At 41.7% G+C, this 18,166-nt stretch overlaps 1 protein-coding gene across 4 annotated transcripts in view; it reads left to right on the top strand.

Annotated features, from left to right (window-relative positions):
* bsna (bassoon presynaptic cytomatrix protein a) overlaps positions 1–18,166 on the top strand; it is a 139,627-nt gene that overhangs the window by 85,437 nt on the left and 36,024 nt on the right. For all 4 annotated transcript variants that reach the window (XM_088331898.1, XM_088331897.1, XM_088331896.1 and 1 more), the window contains exons 4-5: positions 5,483–5,923; positions 12,897–18,140. In XM_088331898.1, the coding sequence (XP_088188024.1) occupies positions 5,483–5,923; positions 12,897–18,140 (5,685 nt within the window). The remainder of the gene's footprint in view (positions 1–5,482; positions 5,924–12,896; positions 18,141–18,166) is intronic.

Below are 18,166 nucleotides of genomic sequence, written 5' to 3'. Positions count from 1 at the left end.
TGTCTTGCAGTCCCAGAGCTTCCAATGTACGCATCATGTCCTCTTCTGACCTGGGTCGGACCTCTTTGCTCTGTACACTCTGCACGTTGCACTTGACCTCCTCTGCATTGGGCAGGTCTTCCGCTGCGATACAAGGAGACACATCTGCAATTTTCCTGTTTCTCCTCAGCACCACAACTCTGTCCGTGGGATTAAAGACTTTAACAGGCACCCATCCATCTCCCCAGAGTGGAGTAACAACTCTTCCGACAAGGACTTGTCTGGGCCCAGCCTTTGATTGGGTTGGCTCAACGACCACTGTGCTGCCCGCAGACGTCCCGGCCAACTCAGGTAACTTGCCCCAAATAACGTACTCGGTCCGTGGATTCAGCGTCACGCAACTCTTGATTTTTACTGTCCCTACTTTGTCTGGAATGCAGTCACCTCTCCATCTCTCTGTGTTAGAAAGCATTGACAGGAATTGACTGTGGTTATCGGACAGACCGTTGTCAGGAGTGGAAACTAATCTCCAGTAGCCATCAGTACTTTTCAATTGAGTCAAAATATATTTGATGGCATTGCTGCCAAGGATCATCTGTTCGGTCTGGCCTGGCACAACCATTACTGGTATTATCATTTGGCACCCGTAAACTGTGACGTGAATGTCGTACATATCTCTGGGAGAAACTTGGTGTCCACCGCAGCCTACAATGACATAATCATCGGCCGTGTAACTCATCATATCAGGGAATTGCTGCAGGAGGGACTTAGCCGTGTCCTCACTTACTGTACAAGCCATCGACCCGCTGTCCAACAGCGCTCTGAAAGTGGGGCCTTCTTGCACAAGTACAGGTGTGTAAAACAGTTCGTCAGTCTCCGCTATTCTCTGAAACCCCTGAAAGATCAGCTTCTTCGATGGAGGTATCTTGTTGCTATACAACTCATAAATTGATTTATTATCTTGCATGTCAGGCTTCACATTAGTGGTGGGAGGTATACTCAGTTGATCTGCACTGTTCTCCCCTAAGCGCAGATCAGTTAGTTTCCCTGAGGCAGCGGGACAACTTTCGTCACTGGACAATCACGTCGAGAATGCCCTGGGGCATGGCAGTGAAAGCAAAGGTTTTTGTCTCGGCAATGAGAGAGAGCACTGTGTTCGACTTCTTTGCAAATGATACATGGCTTGGCAGTGAAACCATTGATTCTGGCTCCAGGTCGCCTGGTTGGAGCTCCCCCTCTCTCTTGGAACTGGTTCGAGGTAACACGTTTCAAAACTTTCTCCAACATACTAATAACGTCCGTTAGAGAGACATACTGTGGGCTCGAAGTCTGAGGTGGCTCGTGCACGAGGGTTGGACCATGGTTCACCTCAGCTTTGTGTACGGCAATTTCCGCTCTATTCGCAGGTTGTTGTAGGGAATCTGCTTTGTAGCTCTTCTCAGCGTGGTATTCATTCAGCACCTCTAGTAACTCACATGCAGACCACTTTTCGATGGTTTTTGATCTGTAAGTGAGTGCCAGTTCCTTGCATGGGCAGTTCCTAATAAACATGTGAGTAACCTCTATTTCAGGGTTGTCAAATGTTTTGCCCTGCTCACTCAAGCACTCAGAGGCAAGGTCAGCTGCTCTGTTTAGTCTCAGCCAGTAGTCATAGGGGTCTTCCTGGTCTTTGGGCAAAGTTGAATAAAAGTCAGCTAGAGGGACAGCAGAGTACTTGGTACAGCTAAAGTGTTTCCTGAGAAGACTATAAATCATGTCAGGGCGGGTATAGACGTCTATATTACTGTTTCTAATGCCAAACCTAACTACATCTTTAGCTTTTCCTCTTAAATGTATAAGGATTTCCTCTGCTTGCTCCTCAAGTCTCACATTACTCCTTTTAATAAATGTCCTCATTAGATCTTCCCACTCATGTATTGTTATTGAGTCTGAGCCATCCCCAATAAATGACGGCGGTTCCTTAACCTTTCTCTGTGTAACCACCTGACTCAATTTGTTTGCTACATCTTGTGTGGCAGCAGCGTTAGGAGCTACTATATTACGTGACTGTATATTTGTGAATATGCTATCAGCCAATTTATGTCCTATCTCCTGAATAATATTTGTCATCTGATCAGCTACACCCTCAGAAACGTCACTTGTGCTCTGAGTAAACATGTTTCAAAGATGTAAATAAGTCAAAATCGCCTGCGTAACACGTCACTGTATAGCAGTTTTAAATACTGTGAGCTGATGGCTTCATGAAATGATGTGGCAGGTAGGACAGTCCTCGGTTCGGAGAGCTTGATAGAAGTCACGGGTCACGGCACCAATGTAACCGCGTTGTACGTGTCCCACCAAAGATCCACATTCACGCTGGACTGGATGATGAGGTTTTTATTATTACAGTTTCTGCAAATGGATGAGTCACAACATTAGCTTTTTCTGCTGGGTTTGATCTCTTTGATCTCTTTGTAGTACTCTGGTAAAACTCTGACAACAAAGCATATCAAAGAGCTTTCTTTTCACTTTACAGAAAATACATTTTAGAATATCACAATACATTTATAAATCTTTGCATTTTAACAAGATACTTTTAACAAGAGATCGTATAGTGGATTTTTAACGTTTACAATGAATTCAACATGTTTTTCTTTACTCTTAATTTTAACCAACATCATCCTTTTTTTAATGTATATGAAAAATAGGAATAAAAACAATAGTGAGTATAAAAATGGGTACAATTTACCTGCAAATGGATGAGTCACAACATTAGCTTTTTCTGCTGGGTTTGATCTCTTTGATCTCTACAAGGGGAATTAATATTTAGTAAAACAGAAACAAAACGAAAATAAACCTAAACAGCTTGACAATATCAATCACATTACTATGCATGGTGAGAGATTTGTCAGCTGGGGTTATAAAGTTTAAAATTAACTTATTTTGTGGAGCACCAAAAGATATGTCTTACCTTTGTAGTACTCTGGTAAAACTGACAACAAACCCCGCCTCCTGGTCACATGTTAGAAGCCAAAACCAAACCCCACCCCATACCAGCAGATGGCACTGTTGGACTCAGCATTGCAGGACATTTACCAAAAACTATACACATATTTTAGCAGGAATTTCAATAAAATAAAAGTTATTATTACACCCGTTACACAGCTTCTTACTTTTTCGACATTATCCTCACCCAAAAATCACCGAACACACATAGGACAAGATCAGAATCTCACGATTCTTCTCCAACATCCATGGAATAAAAGCTAAATATGAATGTAAAGGATTGTAAAGAAGATGGGGGAAGGTGTTGCTAGGGACAAAGAACATATGGTTGCAGACCACCCCGACATTCTCTATAATCATCAAACGAGCATTAAAACATATACCACTCACACAATCACAGTGACACCGTGATTACGAGTTCAAATAGTCTCGAAGCACTTTTGGCACCATAATAATCAGCATCTCCCTGATGCCCACTTAGCTACAGCTCTTTTCTCCCTTGCTTCCTTCAGCCTCAGCGGGGAGGAACATCCATCGAGGCAACTGTTCAATTATTATTAGTGCCCCACTTAAAGGTCCGCTGTCACTCACTCAAGTCATTTTGTGCTTCCTCCCATCTCCCCTCCTTCCGGTCTGCTTGTCACCACTAACTTCTTGGTTTGTGCCCGTTTAGAAAATGTTCTACATTTTCATTCAATGAGAAATGTGTCCATATGAATATATGAGCATGCATGTAAGTATGTGTGTACAGTTCAGGAGAGTGCATTCTTGAGCAACACTATAGATGAGGGCGGATAAAAGTAGCTTAGACTGTCAAAAGAAAAAAGGAGAGCGAGAGTAAAAGGATTTGGGGAGAAAGGAGGTGAAATAGAGAGAGAAAGAGAGAACCACATCAGAGTGTCCCTTGCCCACTGCCTGGAGATAGCTCTGCACCCTGACAACCCTAGTGAGGTTAAGCGGTAGTAATAATGGATGGATGGTGATGAAACTGTATAACTATCAGGAACAGGGCTGTGAAAGCAAACACACACCCACAGTTGTACTAAATATTATTGTTTTCAGAAAAAGAAGGTGACTGCGAAGAAAACGTCAAAGAATAATTGTCACCAAGGACAAAATACCTTGCGCTCGCGCTTATCTGTGACAAGGCCTTTTATTATTTTATTTTATTATTTTACCTCATGTGTGGTCTCTTCTCAAGGTTTCTTCATTTTCCTCATGTTGAGGTTTTTCAGTTTTTCCTTGCCCTTATGTCAGTGTTACATCAGGGGATGGTGTAATGCTAGTCTGTAGTTTGCAATAATCTGTGGTCTGTGCGGCCCTTTGAAACTTCTTGCGATTGAGGGCCATACAAATAAACAGGACTTGACAATTTTTTCTATTCACCGATGATAGTTTCACACTTACTTTACCAATACACACTCACACAATCTGCCCCCGTGTGCTTATAACGCAACACACGATATGTTGATATCCAGGCTTGGGGAGTAACGGAATATATGTAACGTCATTACGTAATTAGAATTTTTAAAAATGGATTTGTATTCCGTTACAGTTAGAAAAAAAAGATGTTGGCAAATTGTAGGTACATTTATTTAAAATAAGGATTACTTTGAAGAATTGCATTTTATTTCAAAGTATATTTACATGTATATAGACGAATTGTGTCTATCATTATTTCAATAACTGATACTGGAGAGACAGAAGCATAACACACGATGTGCGCAAGCCGTATCTGTTAAGCAGATTGTATAGATTTCACGTTGGTCACACTGTAAAAGCACCTTCCATTATGTTTGAATTTTGCTTTTCCTTCAATTCGGCACTCATGTTGTTGAATTAACCTAAGGCAGCAGATTCTTTACACTGCATATGTGTCTGTGATTTTGGTATTGGGCAACAGAGTTACGCGGTAGGGACGCAATCATGGACATTTAATAAATTTGATTGATTGTCTTCTTTTTTTATTTTAAAGATATTTGTTGTTCAAAATCCACTGTATGGTCACTGTTTTGTTATGTCGTGAGAATGTTTTATTTTGCCTAGTAAATCTACAGTAAATATTGTAAAGAAATGTGGCATCCCCATTTCAAACAAGCTTACCCATGAACTTGGACACAAGACATGGCCGAGTTTGTTGGAAATGTTGTCACTGTAACATAAGAAATGCACCAAAAAAATTAACATTCGTCACTGGTACCGTGACTAAAAATAAAGTGATAATGTGCCCAATGCCTTTCTGCATGTAATGCAAACACTTTCCACTGGACTACCAGTGGAAAGTGTTTGGCACTCTCATTGCCTATACCCAAGTTTGAACTTCCTCACAATCAAAATTTTGCACCTATACTTTGAATAATTTTTTTAGATAAGTAAAAATGTGCATCAAAATGCTCTCTGGTATTGTTCTAGCCAAATGTGGAGGTGGCTGTAGTTTGGGGACCACTGAGCTAGATACTTTTACTTGTGATTAAAGATTTTGTTTACTACATCAACCCTTATTTGGTGTGTCTTTCAGAAAAAAGAGTGGCTATGTCTCAACTGCCAAACCCAGAGGCTGATGTCGGGAGCTGGCCTGGACGAGCCTCCTCTCCCCGTTCCTCACCCATCCCCGAAACACCAACCTGCTAAGTCAGAACGCCACACTATATCAACCAGTCAACAAAGCCCTCTCCACAAAGGTGCCAATCAGCAGGCGTCCAAGCCAGCCCAGCCTCAGACACAGAAACCACAGTCGGCAACTGAACAGTCGGGGCCCAATGCGGCCAAGCTGCCGACAGATGCCAAGAACACGATACCGGCTGCAAATGCCGCTGAGAACCAGAAGAAGTCAAAAGGTGTGGATGAAACACCAAAGGTGGAGCCTGAAAGCCAAACTGCCAAAGAGAGCAAAACCACCCCCAAGAAAGGAGATCAAATCACACCAGTCAAAGAAATTAAGAAGTCAAGGCATTATAGTGTAAGTAAGCGTATTTGTAACACTTTTTTCAACAACTCAAAATAAGCATTTGCAAAACAGGTTGTGCTTTTTGGTGCCGTTGAAGCAATTCATCAAGCTACATTGAACTAAAGAGAACAGTCATTTTAGTCTTTGTATTGTACAAAGTAGGGGTGGGTGATACTGGGAACTTTAGTATTGTTCCAATCCAAATGACTACATGGTCGTATGAATCGATGCCAAACCGATACTGATACTCTTGCTAGTAAATTACATGATCATTAAACAATTGAACCCTCCCTTTAGTGAGTTTATATTGACAATAAACACGGCACAAAGATTTTAGGCAATACAAATGCTTGATTTCTTTTTGCGTTAAATAACTACCTTTCATACTTCAACAATATAAGAAAATAAATCTGAATAATTACATTACAACTGTTTCAAAACAAAAGCCAACACACTCAAAAAAGCAGTATGTAACCTAAATGTAAATATAAAAATGTCAACATGTGAATTATACTGTTCATTGCACAACATTTTGAAAATGAAGTGCAAAAAGTGTAAACAATACAATCTGAAAACCCTTTAACGATAGGGAAAAAACCAAAATACTTCTACTATAACAATTGCTGCGGAGCTAAAGTCCAGAAAGTCAAACTCCCAAAAATCAGCAGTATAATGTACAAGCCCGCTTGGCTCTGTTGCCATAGTGACAACAGATTTGGAAGTTTTTGTTCAGGAACGGGAAATATTTTTTCATTTTTGGTTGCAGCTTGTTGCTTTCTTAGGGTGGACTATTTTCATGTGTTCATTTGCTACAGTAGCAGAGCACTTTACCTCACAAATGAAACCTGGCATAGTCCTTTTCTGTTGTCAAAATAAAGTCCACACCCCCCAGCACTTCCTGTCTGCCTCTGTCATATTTAGCTTCTGATAGGGGTCTACCGTAGATTTGACCCTCTCTTCTGCTTGGCCGGCAGGTTGCAGCAGCAAGCCAAGAAAGGAGAGTTGCTAAAAGTGTACCTGTCAGTCACACAAACATGCATAAACTTGGACAGTAGCCGAGCGCTATCTACTGTACATATAGAAATGGTGTTTGGGTAAATTGGTGGAAGGATGAAGTATCGATTTTAGGAAAATAGTATTAGTCCGATTTAAGTATTACTTACTATCCATAAAGACATTTATATCCATTCGCCCAACCCTATTACGAAGACAGATTAGGACATTCTGTCTACTGTCTGAGTAGATTTCACCTAAATCTGCCTACCTGACCAATCAGCGGTTTAGGGTGACGCTTTTTGAGTGAGTCACTGATTTCAACTGTCCACTAACAAAATCTGCTTTGACCTATCGTTGTTGTCACATGATTAGAAACTCAAACGATCGTCTACTTTTAATTTTGAAACTGTTGTGTGAACAACCTACTTGCCACAACAGTACTTGATAGTATTTCAAATCTTGAGGATCTTTAGGTATTATTGAATAAAAGCTATTGATTCCCATCTGGCAGAATGCTGACATTACCAATCATGGATTAGCTTTGGGAGGAAGAGCAAGATGGGCTTGTATGCAGTCAGATGTTTGCTTATTTGATCATCTTTAGTTTGTACCGAGGAATTAAAAAATAAATAATGATGTAGAAGGAACTTTTAATGTATTAGAACGGTGTTGTTCTGACTTAGGGACCCACCATTCCACTCTAATGAAGAGTTGTGACCCAAATCAAGGAAAAAAAATCAACTTCTCCAAAGTATCAAATGAAAGGAGTGTAAAGTTTAAAGCAGAGATGGTAGTATATATTCACCTATTTTTCAAAAAACAAAATGACTAGCAAACCCAAAAGTACTTCAAGTTCTATATATACTTGCATAAAAGCCTACATCACATATAAGGAACCCCCTAAACCTGCTTTAAAATAGCCACATACCCTAAAATCTCATCTCATCTCATCAGCTACACCGCTTATCCTCAGTAGGGTCGCGGGGGTGCTGGAGCCCATCCCGGCAATCATCGGGCAGTGGGCAGGGGACACCCTGAACTGGTTGCCAGCCAATCGCAGGGCACACGGGGACAGACAACTCACTCACTCATTCACACCTAGGGACAATTTGGACCGGCCAATTCACCTGAAATGCATGTTTTTGGAAAGTGGGACGAAACCGGAGTGCCCGGAGGAAACCCACGCAAGCACGGGGAGAACATACAAACTCCGCACAGGAAGTCTGGAGCTGGATTTGAACCCACGCAGGAGGTTCCCAAGACATGAACTGTGCCGCACATGTGCTAACCACTGCGCCGCCGTGCTGCCCTACCCTAAAATGTTTTTACCCAAAAAGATTGTATACGTAAACAAAGATAAGTACTTCATTGTGTAGATACACAATCATACAATATTTTCACATTTTGAAATCATTTCCTTCTTTAACCGATCCTATTTGTCATGTTTTTCCATGTTTCCTTCCCCTTATCACCAACTTTCTTGGGACAGGCTATTATGGACAGAAAAGGGAAATAATACGAACACAATCCCAATAAGATGAGATGTGGTGCCTCTCAATTAAAATTTAGGACAGTGCCGATCAACTGAACAGGAAGAAATAAAAGTGTCTTTATGGTCAATGATATCACTGTTGTGAAACTTTGTATGAAACGAAATTGGACATGGCCTTCCAAGGTAAAACATGTTGATTTAATTTAGTTGAATTTTATTTCATTTATTCAATTCAGGCAATTACATTCATTTGAACAAATGTAAATATAACTTAAATCATAACAAAAGAAAACTTGTTCCCACCCCTTCTCTAATACACACCAAAGCAAATTTCTTGTAGCCCCAGTTGGACTGCCAAAAAAGCTGTACGGTTCAGACTCAACTCTTAAACAACAAATAATAGTTTTGAAACAGAAACTATTTATGACTGTTACTACAGGTAACAGACCAATAATATATGGGCAGCATTTTGTTACCAGTTTGAAATAAGATTATATCTGTATTACATTTGACAAGGTCCTGAAATTTTAACAATTTCGACAGCAGAAACAGCTCATGCGTATGATCGAGATACCCAGCCTTGTGGATAACACACAGTGCTCGTTTTTGTTCTATAACTGTTGTGCAGTGTCACTGTGTTTCCCCACAATTCCCTACAATATGTGGCTCTGCTACAGTATTGCAAGCCTCCAATGTCTTCTAGACTGGACAGAGAGCAGCCGATGGTATTTTGGGCTGTGCTGATTAACCTCTGTATGTTTTTCTTTTACGCTGCCGAGCTCCCAGCAAACCACATGGTAATGGCGTATGCCAGAATGCTTTCCACTGTGGCTTTGTAGAAAGACACTAGCAACTTCTGTTCCAGGTTATTCCTCCTGAGGACCCTGAGGAGGAGGAGCCGCTACTGGGCCTTCCCCACTAGAGCCCTGGTGTTGGCAGACCAGGAGAGGTTGTTGGAGATGTGCACACCCAGGAGTTTAAATGGGTGGACGATATCTAAGCAATCTCCATTTATGATGAGTGGGGCCGGGTTTGTGTGTGTCCTCTTGAAGTCATGTATGACTTCTTTGGATTTGTGGTTTTGAGTATCAGTTTATTTTTTCTATCACCACGTCATCAGCGTCTCCACTCCCTTCTTGTCTGCCTTCTCATCCTTCTCAAAGACGAATCCCACCAAAGTGGTGGCGTCAGCGAACTTCAAAATTGTGTTCATGGGGTGGGTTGGTGAACAGTCCGAGATATACAAGGTAAACAGTAGAGGGTTCTTCACACATCATTGGGGGGAATCGGTGCTTAGCGTCAGGGTAGAAGAGATGTGGCAGCCGAGTTTCACAAGCTGCGGGCGGTTGGAGTGGAAGCCCATAATCCAGCTGCAGATGCCCCAGTTGTAAAAGTGTCCCCACCAGAATCTCCAGAGCGATGGTGTTGAACGCCAAGTTGAAGTTCAGGAAGAGCATTCTGACAGAAAAAGAGATTGAGCAGGGAATTATCACCATCTACTGTAGAGGAGTGAAATTCACCTTTGTTTTTTTTATCAGCGTTATTTTGCCAGGTCACAGGCCCCCAGTTGAGACACACTCTGTTAGAAGACAAGTTAAGAGGAAAATGTTCTAACTACTGTTAAAGGTTAGTTTAACATTCTTAACAATAATATTTAGGAAGACAAAATGCTAATTCAAATCTTCTGCTTTGCAATTACTTTAGGAAAGTACTAAATTCCTATTTGTTAGTTGACTGTAACATACCTCTGAAGGGCATGGGTGCTGTTCAGTTTAACTGTCAAAAAAAATCACATTGTAAATGAGATGTGATTTTCCACAATTCCGTGATTCACACTCTTGTAATTTCCTTTGTGTGTGTGTTTTTTTTTAACTTCTTTTGAAATTCACCAGACGAGGTTTGTTGCTGCTGTTCTTTTTTGCCTATGCATGCTTTAATCAAGCCGCTTATTTATTGTATTGATTTATTTAGCTGGACTTTTAATTTCACTGACATGTTTTCCCTTATTTACAATACATGAGCTTCAGTACAATTCAAAACAGAGTCACTCAAAGTATATAGAGGCAGTTAAAAATATTGTGCTATGTGTGTTAGATTCAACCCCAAAAGTCAATTTTAATTCAATTTTGTCATCTTAATTTTCTCGTCAATTCAATTTTCAATTGAATTCAAGACAAATGTATTCATTGTCATTGATATTAATGTTCGAGAACAAATGTGTCAAACTCCCGGCCCGCGGGCCACGTCCGGCCCGCCGTGTAATCATATCCGGCCCGCAAGACCATTTTGCATTATTGTTATTAATGGCCCGTCAATATGACCAACACCGTCTCATCCCTGGACATAATATTCTGATGTTTTAGGCACTGTACCTATTCCTTCATATATGACGTATACTATACTATATACCAGGGGTCGGGAACCTATGGTTCGCGAGCCAGATATGGCTCTTTCTATGAGTACCTATGGCTTAGAGACAAATTCAATTGCATGCAAATTTTCTCCATCTCGTTCAAAACTTCCGCCATTGATCCTGTTCAAATACACGCAAAGCCAAACCAAAGCTGAACTCTGATGCAGTACTTTTCAGAATATATAGGGCACGTTTTCACAACAATTTACAGTCGAGGTGTCACACACAAAATAAATAAATAAATAAAAAAATAGAAAAAAAAAATCGTTTTGGCTGTACAACGCTAAACAATCCTTTATATAAAAGCTCACTATATAATCTGTATTCAGTGTTCAGAAACTTTTTGATTAATCCACAGAAGAAATTGTAAATACGCCAAAACACCGGAAGAGAAATTAAAGTTATTTGATTGGGTGAGCGGGAGGGATGGGTGGAGCTATGCAAAAAGTGCAAGCACTCCCTCCCGTCACTCGCCCAACTCCGTCTGTGCCAAAAGTAAGCACATGAGGCTCCCTGTTCTCATAATGTTGTGACGTTTTTACAAAATAATTTGTGTAGCATTTTCATATTTCTATTTTTGACAGGAGATATATTAAGGAGAGCAAAATATGTTGGGATATTTAAGTTTTTTTTAATATATACATTGACATAGGCGCAAAGGAATTTGAATGTTATTTTAATGTTAAGTTGTTTAAGTTAAGTTCTAAGTTGTATAATTTAACAAGATGTTTTTATTTACAGCAAAATAATAAATACTGTATAAGTGATTTAAGGTTTAAATGTAATATTATTGTCTGTTTTTATTCATATTTATGTTCCAAAAACATTCAGTTTAAGTGTCTTCAATAAATGTTTATCCTGGTTGGCCCGCGACCTTAAGTGTGTTTTGAATTTTGGCCCCTTGTGCAATTGAGTTTGACATCCCTGTTCTAGAACATTGTAGGCTATGAGATTGGACATGGCCCTCCAGAGTAAACATTTAATAAAGGTTCAATAAGGAGAAAAATTGGATAAAACACTGTCAGGTTTAATAGGCAAAAATATTTACAAAGTAGTGCTTGAGACTCTCATAAGTTATGATAATAAAAGTGCAATGAAAGAGTAGTGCATCATAACAGTAGTGCGATACAGAAGTACTGCAGTATCAAAAATTTCCCAATAAGTGGCAAGATATATATTTTGACAGTTTTATAAGTTTATAAGTTGTTTAAATTAATAGCAAAAACAAGTTACAAAATAAAATGTTTAAGATGTCTTCCTCCTCCAATGCAACGAAACAGAGAAACTAAACAAAAAGGGTCCAAGGAACATTCAATGAGGGACCACTTGTCATGGCCACCTGATCAGATCCAAAGGGTTGTGTGTTCACAAAATAACTAATATCTTACCGAATAAGACCTGAAGCATTTGAAGATGTTCAATGTATCATTGTATATGTTTCCATTCTGCTCACCAAAAAAAATCTAATTATATGTGTTGATTAACTTGAGATGGTCAATGGGGTCCTAAATGGGAAATAGCATTTTCATTTTACTATTATTGACGAAGGCAAAACATGGATTTATTAGAGGATAATCTTATTATTTATTCATCTTCAATTTGGTTAGTTACAAATTCATAATTTTGGTCTACACCCATGGTAGGTCTTTTATTCTTACAAACTATTGGTTAATCTCCATCTTTGAAAATGCACTCTTTGCCAACTCAATGTGCAGAGCTCAACTAACCCTTCTGAGAAATTGTAATTTAGTGGTGCGATGATGCAGCTCGACCAGGAATATGTGCTCAGTAATAAACATGACACATTAAACTCGCAATCTCATCTTGCTATTTTTAGTTTGAAGCCATAAAATAATCTTGTCATTAAACTACATTAATATTAATTCAGAGACCCCAAAACGTTTATCCAGACCAAGTCATTTAATGTAATTTAATGTCTTGAAAAATCTGATTTGTCGATGGTATATTTGTAGACAAGTGTTGGCATTGCACCCAAGATTATTTGTGGATATGGCTGACATTTACTGCATTCAAAGTGCCTCCCATTTAAACTTTAAAGGCTTCTCTCTTTTCTCTCCCTTTAGGAAACAAAAAACAGCACCAATGACTTGTCACGCAGCCCACAGAGCCTCAGTGATACCGGTTACTCGTCTGACGGTATCTCCAGCTCCCACAGTGAAATCACAGGATTAATTCAAGAGGAGGAGATGATATTAAGTGAAAGGGGCATCATCGGGCGGGGCTCCCCACCAAGCCCTTCAGAAATTACAAAACTGGAAAGTTCCATGCGGCCTTTACTGGAGAAGAGCCTTTCAGAAGACAAAGCGGACAGAAGAGGAAGGAAGCACAGGGATCGAGACTTAGATGACAGAGGAAAGATGCGCCCCCGCTCTTTATCTATCCCACCGGATGCATATGACTCAGAGGAGGAACTTGGGGACATAATGGAAGAAGAAGAAGATGGAGGGGACTGGGAGGGGAAACGGAAAGAAGGGAAGGAGGAGAAGAAAGAAAAGAAGAAAAGAGGAAAGGATGTTGAGCCCACAGAGATGACTGATGAGGAGTTCATGAGGAGACAGATAATGGAGATGAGTGCCGATGAAGACAATGATGAGGAGGAAGAGATGGAGGACGAGGATGAGGAAGACGAAGGATATGGTTATGAGAGAAAGAAAAGTCACCACAAGCACATCATATCTGACATAGCAAAAGAAAAACGTCGCCTACAGCACCATTCCAGCAGTTTTGAGGAGGAAACAAAAAGCTCCACTGATGTTTACAAAAGCTCAGTGGAAGAAGGCGAGGAAGATCTGATGGCTTCACAAGGTGGTCTGAGACGCTTCAAAACTATTGAACTCAATAACACGAACAGCTACAGCCGAGACATTGAGCTCAGTAATGAAAATGACTTGAGCCTAGACAGAGAACCTGAACTAGAGATGGAAAGCCTGACAGGTTCACCTGATGAGCGCTCTCGGGGTGAATACTCTTCCACTCTTCCGCCAACCTCTGCGTCTTCTTATGGCTCAGGCCAGTCACCTACGTCAATTTCATCAATGGAAGAAGATAGTGACAGTAGCCCCAGCAGGAGACAACGATTAGAAGATGCTAAGCAACAGAGGAAAGCGCGGCATCGCTCTCACGGTCCACTTCTTCCAACCATTGAAGATTCCTCAGAGGAAGATGAGTTGAGAGAAGAAGAAGAGCTTCTGAGAGAACAGGAAAAGATGAGAGAGGTTGAGCAACACAGAATCCGAAGCACGGCACGCAAGACAAAACGAGATAAAGAGGAGCTAAGAGCTCAACGACGTAGAGAAAGGTCCAAGACACCACCCAGTAACCTTTCACCGATTGAAGACGCTTCACCGACAGAGGAGCTGAGACAAGCTGCCGAAATGGAAGAACTCCATCGTTCGTCAGCCTCTGAATACTCCCCTCAGAGTTTGGATTCAGAAGCTGAAGGCTATGAATCCAAATTATACAAGTCAGGCAGTGAGTACAACCTTCCAACTTTCATGTCCCTGTACTCACCCGTGGAGAAATCCTCGATCACAACTACAATAGCGCCCTCGTCTACGTCCAAACCATTAAAAAGTGCTGAGGAGGTTTATGAAGAGATGATGAGGAAGGCAGAGCTGCTTCAAAAGCAACAGAAATTGCAGCAGCAGCCTACAAAACACAGTCAGTACTATGAAGAAGACATTAATGGACAAGGTTATGATGACGAGTATGACTATGAGCAAGATAATTCAGGATATGACAATGACGCAATTGAGTTAGAAACGGATATTTACGAGGAAATCCGGCAAACATCTCAGAATATCACCAAAATGCAGCTAGCCACTGATGAGCAAGAGGACATTGAGAGCTCCTATACTGACAAACAATTTATTGACACAGGTTCTGCCTTTGCAAAACTACTGGAGCAAAGCAATGCTCTTTTGAGTCCAGGAACCAGCCCTACCCATATCTCTGCACCTGTCTCTTTTGCTCAAACAGGAGGACCTATCCCTGATGTTAAAGTGACTCAACACTTTGCCTCAAAGGATAGACACAAAGACAGACCCAAAAACCAAGCGGGAAAAACTGAAATAACACCGCCAGTAGCTGCCACAACGATTGCGGCTTATGGAGTCTATGCTAGAGATGCGGTAACTATTTCTCAAACAGGTACAAGCAACACAATAACAACCACCCAGTCTTCCATCTATAGCAGACATACAAGTCCTTCTACATCTTCAGCTACTGTCTCAAGTGTATGTAGCAAGATTGCAGAGATTACCCAAGCCTACAGTCAAAGAGAGGTCATCACCAGAAGAGTAGGTGAAGCTCGAGGTGGAACAGGTCGAGATAGCTCGACTGTGAATGAACGAATCAGTGAGCCACGCTCTCCTAAGTACACAACTTATTACAGGAGTACCAGCCCTCCTCTTTCTCCTTCCCCACCACCACAGAGTCCCATTCACTCCCCTTCCAGGAGGGCTACTGCTGAGTTTTCCACACAGACGTTCAATTCGGCACTAAGAAGAGATTCAGAGGGTTCTGGCCCTTCATCTCCCGTTATGGCTCAGGGGACCCAAACTTCCCATAGCTCAATCTCCCCACGGCTCTACAGGCAGCAGTCTTCCCAAGATGTGCCATACTCTCCACCTGCAAGTCCGGCACGTCCAATGACTGTAAACACAGCTACATCCCCCCTGTCTTCACCCACTAGATTTGGACGTCAGTCCACATTTGATTCTTATTCACCATGTGATAGCCCTCCAGATACACCACCGCATCAACATTCACCTTCTCGTAGCTTTTACAGAACACAACGGATAGAAAAGGTAAATGTTGGTACTAGTATGGTAACCACAGCCGGTACTTACACAAGAGGTTCTATTTCAATGGATAATATTTCCCTCTGCCGCATATCTACAGTCCCTGGGACATCTAGGGTGGAGCAGGGCCAAATGATTAGAGGTGGAAGTGTTGTAGACCTCAGAACAGCTGCCAAACAGGCTCCGTTCATTATGACAGATCAAGGAATGGATCTCTCTTCTCTAGCTACTGAAAGCAGAAAATATGGTGGATTAGAGGGAAGCAGACAGTCAACAATCATACAGCCACTGATTATGAACCTGAATGCCCAAGAGATCGTCACACCAACCACAGTGAGCGTAACTGTGGCTGCTTCTATGTTTATGTCCCAACCCAAACAGCCAATGGTCTATGGTGATCCATATCAAACCAGAGTGGATTTAGGTGAGGGCATGGGCTCAGCTGTTTGTTTTTCTCAAAGCAAAGCCCCTTTATCACCTCCAATTGACCCATCAATACCAAAAATTGATGCCAAACTCGAGGATCTTAGTATTCAACAGAAAGAACTACAAAAACAGCAGGAGAAATTGCAAATACAACAAGAAATTCTTGAGCAGCAGTTGCAACAACACCATCATTTACAACATCAACAGCAACATGCATCTGCGTTAGCTAGATACAACCTGACAGGTCAGATCTCACCCTTGCTGAAAAAAGACTTGCTTGTCAGTCAGACTAGTACAGCCCCCGTTGTTGTCAGTGCTGTAGAACCAATCATCAATCCTGAAATATATGGCACTGGGCCAATTGAGCTGAGAGGAAAACCTAGTCCACCTGGGATGATAACAGGTGGGACCACACCACACAGTATGGTAGTACAGATAGATGGTGGGAAAGAGCAGACCAGGGCAGTGACTCAGATTGTAAAAGTAGAGGAAGGTGTGGATGCTGCAAATGTGGCAGGAGGCCAAATTAAACCTGATAATCAACCTGCCTGCTGCGATGTTGTATACAGACTTCCCTTTGGTGGTAGCTGTGCCGGAGGTTCAGAGAAAGAGGGCATTAGGCCTCCAACTGCTCCACCTGTTTACTATGATTCAGATCAAGAGAGGCAATCACGAATATATCATGAAAATCCAATGGAAGATCAAAAGTCGTACACATTGCCTTATCCTGGTAGGCTTCAACCTTCAATGTCGGATACAAACCTGGCTGACGCTGGACTACATCCCTACCATTCAAAACTAGATACTCATATTCAAGCAGTCGACCTTAATGCTGTAAAACAAGGCTATGGGGGTTATATTGGGATGCAGTATGGCTCTTACACGGATTTGCGTCATGGAGGAGAACTCCCTGCCCCAACATTGCCTATACGGAGATACAATTCCTTGTCTAACATCAATTCGGACTATGGTTACTCTGCTCGTGACATTGCCAATTTCCAGGAAGCGAATCTAGCGCAATATAGTGCCACAACTGCCAGAGAGATCAGCCGAATGTGTGCTGCACTCAATTCAATGGATCGTTTTGGAAGTAACCCAGACCTGATGCAGTATGGAAGTCTAGGGAGAGGAACCAGCGCAGCAACCTCTAGACTATCAAATGGTCTTGGCTTGAGGCAAAATCTCCTTTTTGGTTTTGATGGGAAGCCATTGACCCACAACCAAGCACTTACTAATCTAATCAATGCCAGACAGGCCAGTCTTAGAGCCATGTTCCCTGCAGCTATTCGGTCCTCAGATGGGACAATTTATTCCACTATTCAGACACCAATTGCATCTACTTTGCCTATTACAACCCAGCCTGCTTCTGTTCTTCGGCCACTACTTAGAGGGGTTTACAGGCCTTACCCATCCCCAAACATGACACCTGTGCCCCTTTCAAGTCTCACCAGATTACCAACATCTCCCAGAATGCCTCATTCCGGACCAACTCCAATATGTTACCCTGGTCCAGGTCTTCTTCAAACCACTTTAACATCTTCCACTATTGCCAATGCAACAACAACCTTAGCACCAGTGAGCGCCCCAGTATCTGCTCCAATTGAAGCTACACCATCTACATTTCAAGATGAACCAGTTTACCTTGGAAAAGGAGCTATTGTATCTTCTTCAGCTGTAGAAATCACTTCAGCTGACCCACAGCATCAACCGCTAAACATGTCTCAAGCGCACCTAAACAGTCAACAACAACAACACAAGACACAAGCAACCACTGCTCAGTGTTACACATCAGTCGGCCTTCCAGATTCCTCTAGTAGTTTGCAAGTTACTGGGGGTTTACCTACGTTCCCGCCGCCCAGTGCTCTACACAAAGAGGGTGAAACTGAAGCAGAAAGGTTGCATCGGCAGCAGGAGCAGCTACTGCAATTGGAAAGGGAGCGAGTAGAGCTGGAGAAACTCCGGCAAGTGCGCCTTCAGGAAGAGTTGGATCGAGAGAAGATTGAGCTGAAGCTGCACAGGGAGAAGGAGCACATTCTGGTGCAAAGAGAATTACAAGAACTGCAGAACATCAAGGAACAGGTATAAGGAAAAACAGGAAGTATAAT

The sequence above is a fragment of the Urocampus carinirostris genome, chromosome 3 (assembly GCF_059441175.1).
Source record: "Urocampus carinirostris isolate Australia breed hairy pipefish chromosome 3, RoL_Ucar_1.0, whole genome shotgun sequence".
In the NCBI taxonomy this organism is placed as follows: domain Eukaryota; kingdom Metazoa; phylum Chordata; class Actinopteri; order Syngnathiformes; family Syngnathidae; genus Urocampus; species Urocampus carinirostris.
This window is presented reverse-complemented; position numbering and strand designations above follow the sequence as displayed.